At 38.5% G+C, this 17,362-nt stretch overlaps 3 protein-coding genes across 3 annotated transcripts in view; 2 read left to right on the top strand and 1 right to left on the bottom strand.

Moving 5' to 3' along the window:
* LOC116064546 (zinc finger protein 239-like) overlaps nucleotides 1-17,362 on the bottom strand; it is a 914,372-nt gene that overhangs the window by 721,067 nt on the left and 175,943 nt on the right. The gene's annotated exons all lie outside the window — the stretch shown is intronic.
* On the top strand, nucleotides 7,777-15,826 carry LOC116052082 (lecithin retinol acyltransferase-like). Its single transcript, XM_031302569.1, has 5 exons — nucleotides 7,777-8,028; nucleotides 8,651-8,756; nucleotides 9,733-9,807; nucleotides 12,994-13,146; nucleotides 15,608-15,826. The coding sequence occupies exons 1-5, from the start codon at nucleotides 7,829-7,831 to the stop codon at nucleotides 15,761-15,763; spliced, it is 690 nt and encodes a 229-aa protein (XP_031158429.1). The 5' UTR covers nucleotides 7,777-7,828; the 3' UTR covers nucleotides 15,764-15,826.
* The window catches only part of LOC116052149 (probable RNA-binding protein 46), an 11,998-nt gene continuing 11,040 nt past the window's right edge, over nucleotides 16,405-17,362 (top strand). The window contains exon 1 of the mRNA XM_035994216.1: nucleotides 16,405-16,556. Within this exon, the coding sequence (XP_035850109.1) occupies nucleotides 16,538-16,556 (19 nt within the window). The 5' untranslated portion in view covers nucleotides 16,405-16,537. The remainder of the gene's footprint in view (nucleotides 16,557-17,362) is intronic.

The following is a 17,362-nucleotide window of genomic DNA, read 5'->3' on the forward strand; positions in this document are numbered from 1 at the left end:
GCAGTAACTGTAACCATCACTATAAAGTATAAATATCTGAGATACTGCAGCCATGATGTTGGGCAGTGACTGTAACCATCACTATGAAGTATAAATATCTGAGATACTGCGGCTATGATGTTGGGCAGTGACTGTAACCATCACTATAAAGTATAAATATCTGAGATACTGCAGCCATGATGTTGGGCAGTGACTGTAACCATCACTATGAAGTATAAATATCTGAGATACTGCGGCTATGATGTTGGGCAGTGACTGTAACCATCACTATGAAGTATAAATATCTGAGATACTGCGGCTATGATGTTGGGCAGTGACTGTAATCATCACTATGAAGTATAAATATCTGAGATACTGCAGCCATGATGTTGGGCAGTGACTGTAACCATCACTATGAAGTATAAATATCTGAGATACTGCAGCCATCAGGTCAGGCAGTGACTGTAACCATCACTATGAAGTATAAATATCTGAGATACTGCAGCCGTCATGTCAGGCAGTAACTGTAACCATCACTATGAAGTATAAATATCTGAGATACTGCAGCCATCATGTTGGGCAGTAACTGTAACCATCACTACGAAGTATAAATATCTGAGATACTGCAGCCATCATGTCAGGCAGTAACTGTAACCATCACTATGAAGTATAAATATCTGAGATACTGCAGCCGTCATGTCAGGCAGTAACTGTAACCATCACTATGAAGTATAAATATCTGAGATACTGCGGCCATCATGTCGGGCAGTAACTGTAACCATCACTATGAAGTATAAATATAGTGATGTAACCATCACTATGAAGTATAAATATCTGAGATACTGCAGCCATCATGTCAGGCAGTGACTGTAACCATCACTATGAAGTATAAATATCTGAGATACTGCGGCCATCATGTCAGGCAGTAACTGTAATTATCACTATGAAGTATAAATATCTGAGATACTGCGGCCATCATGTCAGGCAGTAACTGTAATTATCACTATGAAGTATAAATATCTGAGATACTGCAGCCATCATGTCAGGCAGTGACTGTAACCATCACTATGAAGTATAAATATCTGAGATACTGCGGCCATCATGTTGGGCAGTGACTGTAACCATCACTTTGAAGTATAAATATCTGAGATACTGCAGCCGTCATGTCAGGCAGTAACTGTAACCATCACTATGAAGTATAAATATCTGAGATACTGCAGCCATCATGTCAGGCAGTGACTGTAACCATCACTATGAAGTATAAATATCTGAGATACTGCAGCCATCATGTTGGGCAGTGACTGTAACCATCACTATGAAGTATAAATATCTGAGATACTGCAGCCGTCATGTCAGGCAGTAACTGTAACCATCACTATGAAGTATAAATATCTGAGGTACTGCGGCCATCATGTCGGGCAGTAACTGTAACCATCACTATGAAGTATAAATATAGTGATGTAACCATCACTATGAAGTATAAATATCTGAGATACTGCAGCCATCATGTCAGGCAGTAACTGTAATTATCACTATGAAGTATAAATATATGAGATACTGCAGCCATCATGTCAGGCAGTGACTGTAACCATCACTTTGAAGTATAAATATCTGAGATACTGCGGCCATCATGTCAGGCAGTGACTGTAACCATCACTATGAAGTATAAATATCTGAGATACTGCGGCCATCATGTCAGGCAGTAACTGTAATTATCACTATGAAGTATAAATATCTGAGATACTGCAGCCATCATGTCAGGCAGTGACTGTAACCATCACTATGAAGTATAAATATCTGAGATACTGCGGCTATGATGTTGGGCAGTGACTGTAACCATCACTATAAAGTATAAATATCTGAGATACTGCGGCTATGATGTTGGGCAGTAACTGTAACCATCACTATGAAGTATAAATATCTGAGATACTGCAGCCATCATGTCAGGCAGTAACTGTAATTATCACTATGAAGTATAAATATATGAGATACTGCAGCCATCATGTCAGGCAGTGACTGTAACCATCACTTTGAAGTATAAATATCTGAGATACTGCGGCCATCATGTCAGGCAGTGACTGTAACCATCACTATGAAGTATAAATATCTGAGATACTGCGGCCATCATGTAAGGCAGTGACTGTAACCATCACTATGAAGTATAAATATCTGAGATACTGCGGCTATGATGTTGGGCAGTGACTGTAACCATCACTATAAAGTATAAATATCTGAGATACTGCGGCTATGATGTTGGGCAGTGACTGTAACCATCACTATGAAGTATAAATATCTGAGATACTGCGGCTATGATGTTGGGCAGTGACTGTAATCATCACTATGAAGTATAAATATCTGAGATACTGCAGCCATGATGTTGGGCAGTAACTGTAACCATCACTACGAAGTATAAATATCTGAGATACTGCAGCCATCATGTCAGGCAGTAACTGTAATTATCACTATGAAGTATAAATATCTGAGATACTGCGGCCATCATGTCAGGCAGTAACTGTAATTATCACTTTGAAGTATAAATATCTGAGATACTGCGGCCATCATGTCGGGCAGTAACTGTAACCATCACTAAAAAGTATAAATATAGTGATGTAACCATCACTATGAAGTATAAATATCTGAGATACTGCGGCCATCATGTTGGGCAGTGACTGTAACCATCACTATGAAGTATAAATATCTGAGATACTGCAGCCATCATGTCAGGCAGTAACTGTAACCATCACTATGAAGTATAAATATCTGAGATACTGCGGCCATCATGTCAGGCAGTAACTGTAATTATCACTATGAAGTATAAATATCTGAGATACTGCGTCCATCATGTCGGGCAGTAACTGTAACCATCACTATGAAGTATAAATATAGTGATGTAACCATCACTATGAAGTATAAATATCTGAGATACTGCAGCCATCATGTCAGGCAGTAACTGTAACCATCACTATGAAGTATAAATATCTGAGATACTGCGGCTATGATGTTGGGCAGTGACTGTAACCATCACTATGAAGTATAAATATCTGAGATACTGCAGCCATCAGGTCAGGCAGTGACTGTAACCATCACTATGAAGTATAAATATCTGAGATAATGCAGCCGTCATGTCAGGCAGTAACTGTAACCATCACTATGAAGTATAAATATCTGAGATACTGCAGCCATCATGTTGGGCAGTAACTGTAACCATCACTACGAAGTATAAATATCTGAGATACTGCAGCCATCATGTCAGGCAGTAACTGTAACCATCACTATGAAGTATAAATATCTGAGATACTGCAGCCATCATGTCAGGCAGTAACTGTAATTATCACTATGAAGTATAAATATATGCGATACTGCAGCCATCATGTCAGGCAGTAACTGTAATTATCACTATGAAGTATAAATATCTGAGATACTGCAGCCATCATGTCAGGCAGTGACTGTAACCATCACTATGAAGTATAAATATCTGAGATACTGCGGCCATCATGTCAGGCAGTAACTGTAATTATCACTATGAAGTATAAATATCTGAGATACTGCAGCCATCATGTCAGGCAGTGACTGTAACCATCACTATGAAGTATAAATATCTGAGATACTGCAGCCATCATGTCAGGCAGTGACTGTAACCATCACTTTGAAGTATAAATATCTGAGATACTGCAGCCATCATGTCAGGCAGTAACTGTAACCATCACTATAAAGTATAAATATCTGAGATACTGCAGCCATGATGTTGGGCAGTGACTGTAACCATCACTATGAAGTATAAATATCTGAGATACTGCGGCTATGATGTTGGGCAGTGACTGTAACCATCACTATAAAGTATAAATATCTGAGATACTGCAGCCATGATGTTGGGCAGTGACTGTAACCATCACTATGAAGTATAAATATCTGAGATACTGCGGCTATGATGTTGGGCAGTGACTGTAACCATCACTATGAAGTATAAATATCTGAGATACTGCGGCTATGATGTTGGGCAGTGACTGTAATCATCACTATGAAGTATAAATATCTGAGATACTGCAGCCATGATGTTGGGCAGTGACTGTAACCATCACTATGAAGTATAAATATCTGAGATACTGCAGCCATCAGGTCAGGCAGTGACTGTAACCATCACTATGAAGTATAAATATCTGAGATACTGCAGCCGTCATGTCAGGCAGTAACTGTAACCATCACTATGAAGTATAAATATCTGAGATACTGCAGCCATCATGTTGGGCAGTAACTGTAACCATCACTACGAAGTATAAATATCTGAGATACTGCAGCCATCATGTCAGGCAGTAACTGTAACCATCACTATGAAGTATAAATATCTGAGATACTGCAGCCGTCATGTCAGGCAGTAACTGTAACCATCACTATGAAGTATAAATATCTGAGATACTGCAGCCATCATGTCAGGCAGTGACTGTAACCATCACTATGAAGTATAAATATCTGAGATACTGCAGCCATCATGTCAGGCAGTGACTGTAACCATCACTTTGAAGTATAAATATCTGAGATACTGCAGCCGTCATGTCAGGCAGTAACTGTAACCATCACTATAAAGTATAAATATCTGAGATACTGCAGCCATGATGTTGGGCAGTGACTGTAACCATCACTATGAAGTATAAATATCTGAGATACTGCGGCTATGATGTTGGGCAGTGACTGTAACCATCACTATAAAGTATAAATATCTGAGATACTGCAGCCATGATGTTGGGCAGTGACTGTAACCATCACTATGAAGTATAAATATCTGAGATACTGCGGCTATGATGTTGGGCAGTGACTGTAACCATCACTATGAAGTATAAATATCTGAGATACTGCGGCTATGATGTTGGGCAGTGACTGTAATCATCACTATGAAGTATAAATATCTGAGATACTGCAGCCATGATGTTGGGCAGTGACTGTAACCATCACTATGAAGTATAAATATCTGAGATACTGCAGCCATCAGGTCAGGCAGTGACTGTAACCATCACTATGAAGTATAAATATCTGAGATACTGCAGCCGTCATGTCAGGCAGTAACTGTAACCATCACTATGAAGTATAAATATCTGAGATACTGCAGCCATCATGTTGGGCAGTAACTGTAACCATCACTACGAAGTATAAATATCTGAGATACTGCAGCCATCATGTCAGGCAGTAACTGTAACCATCACTATGAAGTATAAATATCTGAGATACTGCAGCCGTCATGTCAGGCAGTAACTGTAACCATCACTATGAAGTATAAATATCTGAGATACTGCGGCCATCATGTCGGGCAGTAACTGTAACCATCACTATGAAGTATAAATATAGTGATGTAACCATCACTATGAAGTATAAATATCTGAGATACTGCAGCCATCATGTCAGGCAGTGACTGTAACCATCACTATGAAGTATAAATATCTGAGATACTGCGGCCATCATGTCAGGCAGTAACTGTAATTATCACTATGAAGTATAAATATCTGAGATACTGCGGCCATCATGTCAGGCAGTAACTGTAATTATCACTATGAAGTATAAATATCTGAGATACTGCAGCCATCATGTCAGGCAGTGACTGTAACCATCACTATGAAGTATAAATATCTGAGATACTGCGGCCATCATGTTGGGCAGTGACTGTAACCATCACTTTGAAGTATAAATATCTGAGATACTGCAGCCGTCATGTCAGGCAGTAACTGTAACCATCACTATGAAGTATAAATATCTGAGATACTGCAGCCATCATGTCAGGCAGTGACTGTAACCATCACTATGAAGTATAAATATCTGAGATACTGCAGCCATCATGTTGGGCAGTGACTGTAACCATCACTATAAAGTATAAATATCTGAGATACTGCGGCTATGATGTTGGGCAGTGACTGTAACCATCACTATGAAGTATAAATATCTGAGATACTGCGGCTATGATGTTGGGCAGTGACTGTAACCATCACTATAAAGTATAAATATCTGAGATACTGCGGCTATGATGTTGGGCAGTGACTGTAACCATCACTATGAAGTATAAATATCTGAGATACTGCGGCTATGATGTTGGGCAGTGACTGTAATCATCACTATGAAGTATAAATATCTGAGATACTGCAGCCATGATGTTGGGCAGTGACTGTAACCATCACTATGAAGTATAAATATCTGAGATACTGCAGCCATCAGGTCAGGCAGTGACTGTAACCATCACTATGAAGTATAAATATCTGAGATACTGCAGCCGTCATGTCAGGCAGTAACTGTAACCATCACTATGAAGTATAAATATCTGAGATACTGCAGCCATCATGTTGGGCAGTAACTGTAACCATCACTACGAAGTATAAATATCTGAGATACTGCAGCCATCATGTCAGGCAGTAACTGTAACCATCACTATGAAGTATAAATATCTGAGATACTGCAGCCGTCATGTCAGGCAGTAACTGTAACCATCACTATGAAGTATAAATATCTGAGATACTGCAGCCATCATGTTGGGCAGTAACTGTAACCATCACTACGAAGTATAAATATCTGAGATACTGCAGCCATCATGTTGGGCAGTGACTGTAACCATCACTATGAAGTATAAATATCTGAGATACTGCAGCCATCATGTTGGGCAGTGACTGTAACCATCACTATAAAGTATAAATATCTGAGATACTGCAGCCATCATGTTGGGCAGTAACTGTAACCATCACTATGAAGTATAAATATCTGAGATACTGCAGCCATCATGTTGGGCAGTGACTGTAACCATCACTATAAAGTATAAATATCTGAGATACTGCGGCTATGATGTTGGGCAGTGACTGTAATCGGCTCTGTGTTTCCCTCTCTGTGTTGCTGCTGTTGGGAAACGTAACGTTGCTCAATTATAATCTTTCTTCTGTTTATATAAAATGTTAAGTTAACCCTTCGTAGTCTTTCCCTCGACCATGAAAAAAACACTATTGTTGTCCCTATCTCAATGTTTTGGTGCTTTTTTCAACAACAGCAAAACAATGTATTACGTTTTTTTGTTTTTTACGTTTTTTCCAAAGTTTTTTTCGTAGTTTTTGGCACTTTTTCCAATATTTTTTACGGTTTTTTTTCCCCCACCGTTTTGTCGCCTTGTATGACATTTTTGATGCTTATTTTTTATGACCTCCCATATTTATGATATTAAAAAAACTTATTTATTTATATATTTTATATATATTTATTTATTCATTTATTTATTTATGTCCTGGGGTCATATTTGGGTCATATCCTTCCTTCCTTCATTTTCCTTTCCTTTCCTTCCTTCCTCCTTTCCTTTCCTTTCCTTTCCTTTCCTTTCCTTCCTTCCTCCTTCCTTCCACCCTTTCTTCCTCCTTCCTTTCGTTTCCTTCCTTCCTTCCTTCCGTCCTTCCTTCCTTCTTCCTTTCCTTTCCTTTCCTTTCCTTTCCTTTCCTTTCCTTTCCTTTCCTTTCCTTTCCTTTCCTTCCTTCCTTCCTTCCCTTCTTTCCTTCCTTCCTCCTTCCTTCCTTCTTTCCTTTCCTTTCCTTTCCTTCCCTTCCCTTTCCATTCCTTCCTTTCCTTTCCTTTCCTTTCCTTCCTTCCTTCCTTCATTCCTTTCCTTTCCTTCCCTTCCTTCCTTCCTTCCTTCCTTCCTTCCTTTCTTTGTACCTGTCCACCAGGTGTGTATTAGACAATAATTTTTTTCAGAAATGATACTATTCGGCCATGTTTGTTGTGACAAAATGTGAAAAATGTGAAAAATGTCTCCCCCCTTTAATCCCTCTAATCCCTCCCTGAGAATAAAACCACCGTTCTCTCTCCTTCTTCTCCTTCTTCTCCTCCTCTCATCATCATGTTTCCTCTGCAGCTGCTTGCTCTGCTCTTCATCGCCACGCCGACCCCCGACCCCGGAGACGAGGGGGAAGAGAGGGAAGAGGAGGACGGGGGAAAGAGGGAGCGGAGGTCAGACGGGAAGTCTCTCCGTAGGGGAGACCTGCTGGAGGTTCCCCGGACGCTGTTCACACACTTTGGGATTTACCTCGGCGGAGGCCGGTGAGAACTATTCATCTACACTGGGTGTGTGTGTGTGTGTGTGTGTGTGTTTGTGTGTGTGTCTGTGTGTCTGTTTGTGTGTGTGTGTGTGTGTGTGTGTCTGTGTGTGTGTCTGTTTGTGTGTGTGTGTGTGTGTGTGTGTGTGTGTGTGTGTGTGTGTGTGTCTGTTTGTGTGTGTGTGTGTGTGTCTGTGTGTCTGTTTGTGTGTGTGTGTGTGTGTGTGTGTGTGTGTGTCTGTGTGTGTGTGTGTGTGTGTGTGTGTGTGTGTGTGTGTGTGTGTGTGTGTGTGTGTGTGTGTGTGTCTGTGTGTCTGTTTGTGTGTGTGTGTGTGTGTGTGTGTGTGTGTGTGTGTGTGTGTCTGTGTGTGTGTCTGTTTGTGTGTGTGTGTGTGTGTGTGTGTGTATTTGTGTGTGTGTGTGTGTGTGTCTGTCTCCCATTGTCCTTTGTTTTGTGCCTAAATTAAAACATAAAAAGTGATGCAAACTTCACTCCCTTCCCTTCTCCTTCCTTCCTTCCTTCCTTCCCTCCTTCCTTCCTTCCTTCCCTCCTTCCTTCCTTACTTACTTCCCTTCCCTTCCCTTTCCTTCCTTCCTTCCTTCCTTCCTTCCTTCCCTCTCTCCAGAGTAGCTCACTTCATCCCAGATATCCTGCCGGCCGTCTGCAGAGATCAGAACAGAATCAGACGGATGGTGACCAACAGCCGGCTCATACTGGGAGTCCTGGCCAAGGTACCGGTACCAACGCTCCTACTCCACCCAGACTGAGAGTTAACGGTACCGACCACTCAACCCAGACTGAGAGTCAACGGTACCGACCACTCGACTCAGACTGAGACTGGCGCCGGTGCGTTTAGGGCGTGTCCAAATACACTTTTGCTAGTTTGACGGCGGAAATAAGGGTTCTAAAGGGTTGTACTTAGTGTCTTCATTAATCAGAGGTGTGTTTTGGGCGTAACATGCAATCAACCAATCAGAGATCATCTCCTATTCCCTTTAAAAGCCAGGCACGTTTGGACCTTGAAGCATTGCTATTATGATAGAGGATTTTCACCGTAATATTTTAATTTTCTTCTGCATGTGCATGTGCTGCTGTGCGTCCCTGTGTGTGTAACAAGCATAGTGTGCGTGCGCTGTGCACGAGCCTAGGAGCATTTTACTAATTTGCTGTTAAAATAACAATGAAATGCTGCGTTATTGACTTTAGACCAGGTTTTTGTTGGTCAATGGTGCGATCACTTCCCGCTGCCTCAAGATAGCAATACCCCCAGAATGCACCTGAACACACCTCCCTGTAAGACCATCACGACCCAGAATGCACCTGAACACACCTCTCTGTAAGACCAGCACGCCCAGAATGCACCTGAACACACCTCCCTGTAAGACCATCACGACCCAGAATGCACCTGAACACACCTCCCTGTAAGACTAGCACGCCCAGAATGCACCTGAACACACCTCCCTGTAAGACCAGCACGCCCCTGGGCGCACAGATGGGCACAGGTGCATTTGCTATTTAAACAACGCGGGCGCTGGACATTCTTAAATTAGCAAAGACACTTGCGTCGAGCTTTGCACCGCCCTGCGCCGGGTGCGAGATGGGACCCTATGAGTGCAAAATCTGGAGGCAAAAAGTATTAATACTTCCATATTTCTGCAGTGTTTAAAGGAGTATTTAACGGAGTTAACGTGTATGTGTTGTCCTCAGCACGGCAGCGTGCGGGTGGACTCGGTGGAGGACTTCGCCTACGGATCGGAGATACTCATCAACACGATGGACAAGGTGAGGAAAGCACTCGCTGCTCAACATGTTGGCTTTCACTCTCAGTTTCTGGCTGGAGAAACAGAAACATTCTGCAACAAAGAGTAGAGACAAAGTACAGACACAAAGTTGAAATATCGCTCCACACTAAGAAATATCTGTGTATTAACCATGGGCGTCAGTTTGGTTTGAAATGTGCTGGGGACAGAGATGCATTCATTTTTTTTTCTCTTTCGCGCAGGTCATGTTTTGAAAGACGCTGTCCTGTAGCTTACTAATGAATAAAAACGTGGTTTAATGTACGTAATACGTTTAATGATCAATGATTACCGAATTTCTCTCTCGTATTGCTCCTCATATCCACTGAAAACTGTCAAAAAATCTAACCCAAAGTCCAATTATTATGGACGTTATCTGACATCTGATACGTTTCTGCTTCACATTTTCAGCAGGGCAGCGGAGCGGCTGTGGGTTGACTCCCCACGGTTCTCATGGGGTTTATAAGTCATAACGTGAAAAAGCTTAACGTGGTTTAATGTACCTAAACAACGATCAATCATCACCACATTTCTGGTTCGATTTTTTGACAGTTTTCAGTGGTTATGAGGAGCAATATGAGAGAGAAATTTGGTAATCATTGATCATTGTTTAGGTACAAGCTTTTTCCTCGCCATAGGCATCAATAAAGAAGACAATGCTAATGTGAGATAACTTCTATACTCGTTGGATTTCGGTTTAGTTCTTTTGACAGGCTTAAGTGTTCATGACAAGATATGGCCGTGAGAAATTTGGTGATGATTGATCGTTGTTTAGGTACATTAAACCACGTTAAGCTTTTTTTCACGTTAAGCAGAATGTCCCGACAGGCAGCGTAGTGAACAGAGAAGCGTGCAGCCAGCGCAGCAGCAGTGCGTGTGTGTGTGTGTGTGTGTGTGTGTGTGTGTGTGTGTGTGTGTGTGTCTGCCCTGTGGGGATAGAGATTGTTGTGGATTTTTTGGCATCTGTCGCTCAAGAATTATATATGTTATGGACTTTTTTTTTTAAACTAAATTGAGCTCGAGGTTTTCAAAAAAAGTGGTGGGTACAAAATGACTCATAACGAAATCTGGTAGGTACGCGTCCCCACCGTCCCCACACCGAAATCAACGCCAATGGTATTAACAGCAGTATGTCTGTATAGTTTAATTTAATTTAATTCAATTCAATTTTATTTATAGTATCAAATCATAACAAGAGTTATCTCGAGACACTTTACAAATAGAGTAGGTCTAGACCACACTCTATAATTTACTAAGTTTAACAGACATCTTCCTTAGAACTTCATTCACAGTTTACGTTACGTTTTTTTTTTTTTTTTTTTTACATTTCGAATTGTATAATTTGTGCTCCGACAACTTTTGTCGGCCACAGAGGTTGGTTTTGGGAGAGTAAAGTTTGTTGATGTTTTATGAAGTTTTGACATTTTGGGCTTTAGTTACATTCCAGCAGTAATCAGTTAATCTGTGTGTGAAGGTAGGTGTGCAACCGGCCGGCCCTGCTTTGTACTAATGCTGCGTTCCAGACACAATTTTTAGGCCGTAAGTTACAACTTCAAGTTACGACTCACGACTTGGTAGCGTTCGGCTCTGGTCTGATGATCTTCGCGTCAGCAAGCCAAGCTCTGCTCGCACAAGTGGCTGCTCACTTCACTTGCGCGTGCATGTATGCACAGCAGATTTGTGCGTCTGATGATAAAAAATAATGACATTTGGTCAGTATTGTATAAAGTACTAGAAAGCAATACTTGAGTAAAAGTACAAGTATCGTACTAGAAAAAAACGTTGGTAGAAGTGAAAGTTACCTTTTAGAATATTACTTAAGTAAAAGTCTTAAAGTATCTGATATATACTGTACTTAAGTATCAAAAGTAATTTTCTGATATTTAATGTACTTAAGTATTTGAAGTAAAAGTTGTTGTTTTTTTTTAAAAAGCAAGCGGTTAGAACTTGTATTGTGAACTTTATTGTGGCTTTCTTATAGTAAAGCATAAAGCATATTCAGGGTTCCCATATCTTCTTAATCATCCGGTAGGAAGAATCCTTCATTCCAATGTACAGAAACTTTTCTTGCAAATACGGCCACGGGTGTATGACGTTATCTTCACCACTACCCTGTTCACCGAGGTCACCACTATCGTCAGGGTGGTCGTCTACGATAACGGGAGGTCCTCCAGTAGGTGCTCGTGCTTCCATGGCGGTTTCAGTTGTGCGTCCTCCTCCTCCTTTAGCAACAAACAAGCGCTGAAATAGAGCATGCGGCGTGCGGAGCGTGCGCCGTGCAGAGCGTGCGTAATGCAATCTAGGAGCAGTGATTCGCCAAACCTCCCTTATTGCAGTCGCACACAATTTTTTTTTTAGTAACGAGTAACGAAGATGCTTAGTGGAAATATAACAGAGTAAAAGTATACATTTTATCTAAGAAATGTAGTGGAGTAAAAGTGAAAGTTGACATAAATTTAAATAGCGAAGTAAAGTACAGATACATGAAATTTCTACTTAAGTACAGTAACAAAGTATTTGTACTTCGTTACTGCTACATTACAACACTGCATTTGGTACACCGTCAAAGCTGGCTAGCTAAACATTGTGCTGTTGGCAGGGTTCAGGTTAGGCTACCTAACGTCGACGTCCGTTAGCGGCTACCTAACGTCGACGTTAGCTAGCGGCTACCTAACGTCGACGTCAGCTAGCGGCTACCTAACGTCGACGTCAGCTAGCGGCTACCTAACGCCGACGTCAGCTAGCCGCTCCCTAACGTCGACGTTAGCTAGCGCTAGCTGATACTAGCGATTTCTAGTCGGCGACATATTTTGGGCTTCATTTAATAAACATAACCTGTAGTAGTACACATTCATATGTGTATTATTTTGATTACAATGTGCGGAATTACTTTACGTTGCCTATTCACGTCTATTTATTTCTATTTCTCACTGTTAATCACCGGCGTCTGTACAGCATCAACAGGGGTCGCCATTGTTGTTTATGTGTGACGTCAAAAACTGTAACTGGGAGAACAACCATCTGGTACCAGTTCACGGGGAGTAAGTTACGGGTCTGACTACCGTGCCAGGACACTTTCACCGACCAAGGTTGTGAAAACCTGAGTTACGGGCTGCCTGGAACGCAGCATTAGTAACATCGCAGCAGTAATCAGTTACTCTGTGTGCAGGTGTGCAGCCTGCCGGCGCTGCCTGCGGACGCGGTGGCTCAGCGGGCGGAGAGGGCGCAGGGTCACGTGTCCTACAGCCTGCTGTGGTACAACTGTGAACACTATGTCATGTACTGCCGGTACGGCACCGTCACCAGCTATCAGACCTTCCAGGTAACCAAACACACACTATTTATTTTAAAGCTTTAGTTACTTTATATATACAGTAATATATATAATATACAAAATATTCTGCAGAACGAGTTTTACTTTAAGTTTATTTTCATGCTGATACTTTTTATACTTTTACTAAAGAAAGAGTTTGAATGCAGGATTTAGTTACTTAAACAGAGTCAATTTACACTCCTTCCCTTTCTTCTCTCCCATGTCCTTTCCTTTCCCTTTCCTCTCTTCTATGTCCTTTCCCTTTCTCTCCTTTCCTACTTCCATGTTCCTTTCCTTTCTTCTCTCCCATTTCCTTTCCCTTTCCTCTCTTCTATGTCCTTCCCTTTCCCTTTTTTCTCCCATGTCCTTTCCTTCCCTGTTCCTTTCCTTTCCTCGTGTCCCTGCCTCTCTCCACGGCCCAGAGTGACCTTTAGTCACTTTCCTTTAGCAGCAGATTAATGCTGATCTGAGATCAGACCCGCCCGCCTCGCTCTGTAATTGGGTTAAGCTTCTTCTCTCTGTCGCAGCAACGGCCGAGTTCAATGGAAGCTCTGTTGTTGTTGCTGCAGTTTAGACGGTTGTTTCAACGCAGCTTTGATTGCACAAAGCGTGACGCAGGGTGGGATTGTGAAAGAAGGAGAGGAGGATGAAAAGGAGGAAGAAAGATTGAGTAAACAAGATGAGAAGGGCATGACAGCCTGAGAGGCTGACGTGGAAACTTTAGAAGAAGTTTAGGAGCAAAGGTTCATTGCTGACTTTTACAAAAAATTATATTATTTTAATTATTATTATTATTATTTTAACATTTAATTTAATGTTTTCTTATTTTTTTTTTGTCTTTTAGATTGTCTGGCGCATTACTAAGAAAGAATATATATATATATATATATTTTTAAATACATTTTTATTTATTATTGTTTTTGAATTTAATTTAATTTTTTTATATTTTATGACTTTTCCAAGAACAAATACATTTAATATATATATATATATATATTTCATATCTTTTTAATTCAATTTATATTTATTATTTAAAAAAATAATAATTAGTTTGTATTAATATTAAATATGTTTTAAGTTGTATTCAATGTTAAATATTTTTTTATTTACAAAAGTTTAATTTAAATCTTTTACATATTTCATTTTCATATTTTTTATTTTTCAATAAAATGTTTTTGTTTTGTTTTATTTTATGTTATGACTTAAAAAAAGAAAACACATTAAATACATTTCTAAATTCTTTTAATTTTAATTTAATATTTTTCATAAGAAATATTATTAATATTATTTATTTATTATTTTTATATTATGCATATTTTATTAATGTTATATATTTTTAATTCAAGACATTCTAATTATTATGTATTATTTTATCTTCAAAATTTTCATTTTTAAAATTAAATTTAATTTAATGTTTTTTATTTCATTTAAAATGTTCTTTTATATTTTATGACTTTTAAAAATACATTTAAAACTAATTATTGGTATTTTCTTTTCATATTTTCTATTTATATATTTTTAATTAAATAATTTTTAATGTTTTATTGCATATATACATTTATATTTTCATACATATTATTTTTAATAATTTAATTTAATTTAACGTTTTATATTTTATCAGAAATAAACCATTTATAAACCATTTATAAACCAAGCTAGGCTCCATCAGCAGTGTAACGGCTCCACCTAATGGCGGAGTGTTGACACTGTTCAGAGACGAGATGTTGATGAGCTTTTATTTTGAAGGATCTATTTTGTGATTGAGGCTGCAGCGACGACAGTTAGGCACCAAAACAGTTACATAATATGCACCATATGGTATTGACTCATTGTGTATACATACACACTGGCATTGCACTTATGTTCATTAAATAAAAATAAAAAAATTATCTGGATTTAGCGTAATTTGCGTCACTTCCGGCCGTAGCTGTATCCCTTGTTCTGGCCGGAAAAATATTACGATATATACAATAATCACTATATATATCTATATATATATAGATATATATATATATATATATATCTATATATATAAACTCATTAAATGTAAAAAAAAAATCGTGGAAAAATATTAAACAAAAAAACGTTCGGGGTCTGAAATTATAAATATTCTAATCGTTTTTTACATTTAATTTTTTTTTTTAATTTAATTTTAATGCTGTGTTATTTAAAAAAAAGTATTTTACTTTCCAAATTTTTTTATTTTATTTTATATTTTTTTATTATTATTATTATTATTATTATTATATTTATTTATTTTAGTTTTTTAGTATTTATAAAATAATTTGTATTCATGTATCTTTTATTTAATGTTAAATATTTTTTAATTGATAACAGTTTAATCTTAATTTTTATATATTTTTTATTTCGACGATGTGTATTTTTTAATATTTTTTTTTTTTTTTTTAATTAAATTTAAGAAAACTTTGTAATAGTTTTTGTCACTGACACTCTTCTTCCTCGCCAACAGTTCTGTAAGACAGCGAGGAAGCTGTTGCTGAGTCGGCGTGTTGCCAAGGCGACAGCGGCGCTCTGCGCATGCCTGCTCCTGTGCCTCGACGCCGTGACCGCGTGCACCGCCACGCTCGCCGTTCTGCTGCCTTTTCTCATCTGGATGGCCGCATAAAAACACTTAAACATGAGAATAATCTGTAAAAATGAATCTAATAAAGATTGTATTTTTGAGTTTGTGGCGTTTTCAAGCTTCCTGTGTTTGAACCGTAGGAACTACAACTATAAACTACATTTCCCTATGTGTACTTGCACGACAAGTATTTATAAACAATGGGGGAAAAAATTGTCCTGACGAAAAGCTTTCCTTTATCATTAAAAACTAGCATTTATTTTATATTTTTTAGTCCATATTTTGCACGTTTTATTTATCATATTCTATTTTATGTTTTTTAATATTTCTTAGTTTTATATATTATATTTATTTTTTTGTTTTATACATGTTTTTTTATTTTATTATATATTTGTGTTTAACTGTGTAAATGTGTTTTTCCATTTAGATTATTCTAATTTTTAAATTTAATTTAATTAATTGTTATTAGTATTATATTTTCTATATTAAATGTTTTTTTTAATTATTATTATTTTATCATATATATATATATATATATATATATATATATATTCTTTTTTTTTAATTTATTTTTTTTAACGTTCTGTGTGGTCCCGCCTTTCGTGCCCCAGATGAACGCGCTGATTGGCTCAGAGGCCTGGCCTTCACCTCAATCAGCCTGTTCATTTGAGTAGGCTATGAAGGTTTTTTCCAGGTAAGATTTTTCTTGAGTAAAGTTTACATTGAAGTACGTGACAGTTTCGGACGTTATCTGTGAACTGCGGCCGGCTGAGGTTTAAATTGTGTTCAGAAGAAAACGTTTGATTGTGAGAAGAAATGGCGGCAGACAGACACGGTAAGCGCTTGATTTAGCGAACGTTCATTTTATAAACAAGCTAACCGTTAAAAGTCAGTTGGAACAACCGTTGACGTTACGTTACGTTACAGACCCCGCTAGCATAAATGTTAGCTAACCTTGACGGCTAGCTTGCTTTAGATGTTTTGTGGACGTTTTTACTACATAAATCTAACTTAAACATAAATGACAACTACTTTACTGAAAACGTATTTAAGTTCCGCCAACAAGATGCATGTTTTGATATCTTATTTCTCCCTAGAATCGGCCACAATTGTAAATAAATACGACACACATTAGTTAAAGCTGGCCAGCTAAGCTAGCTAGTTAGCTAACAACATAGTACATGTCAGATTGGGTACTTGAGGGAAAAACGTAGTTTTTTTTCATATGATAGTAAATTCAGCGGTTATATCTGCGGCTCTGAAACTGTGTGCCAGGTAAATTATGCTACCATGCTCCTAAATAATTTCATTAAAAACATAAAAATGTGAAGTTTTAGCAGGTTTTCAGCTTATTCTGACTGAATTTATGGCAGGTTTTGGTTGTTTCCCCGCAGCGATAACCGTGGTGTGGCATATTCTGCAGAAGTTATAAAGTCTTCATTTCATGTCAGTCATGTTATGGGCTTAAATGTGGTTTAAATATTGCTTACAACAGGCAGCAAAATACAGCTATTTTGAATGTTGTAAAATAGCTTTTTTTTAATTATCATCTCTCTGCTGCATAAATATAAGCCCTGAGACTCTTCTGCTCTTCTGTTTAGGATGGAAATCGATTGGCGATTTTAATTGCTTTTTTTGGTC

The sequence above is a fragment of the Sander lucioperca genome, chromosome 17 (assembly GCF_008315115.2).
Source record: "Sander lucioperca isolate FBNREF2018 chromosome 17, SLUC_FBN_1.2, whole genome shotgun sequence".
Lineage (NCBI taxonomy): Eukaryota > Metazoa > Chordata > Actinopteri > Perciformes > Percidae > Sander > Sander lucioperca.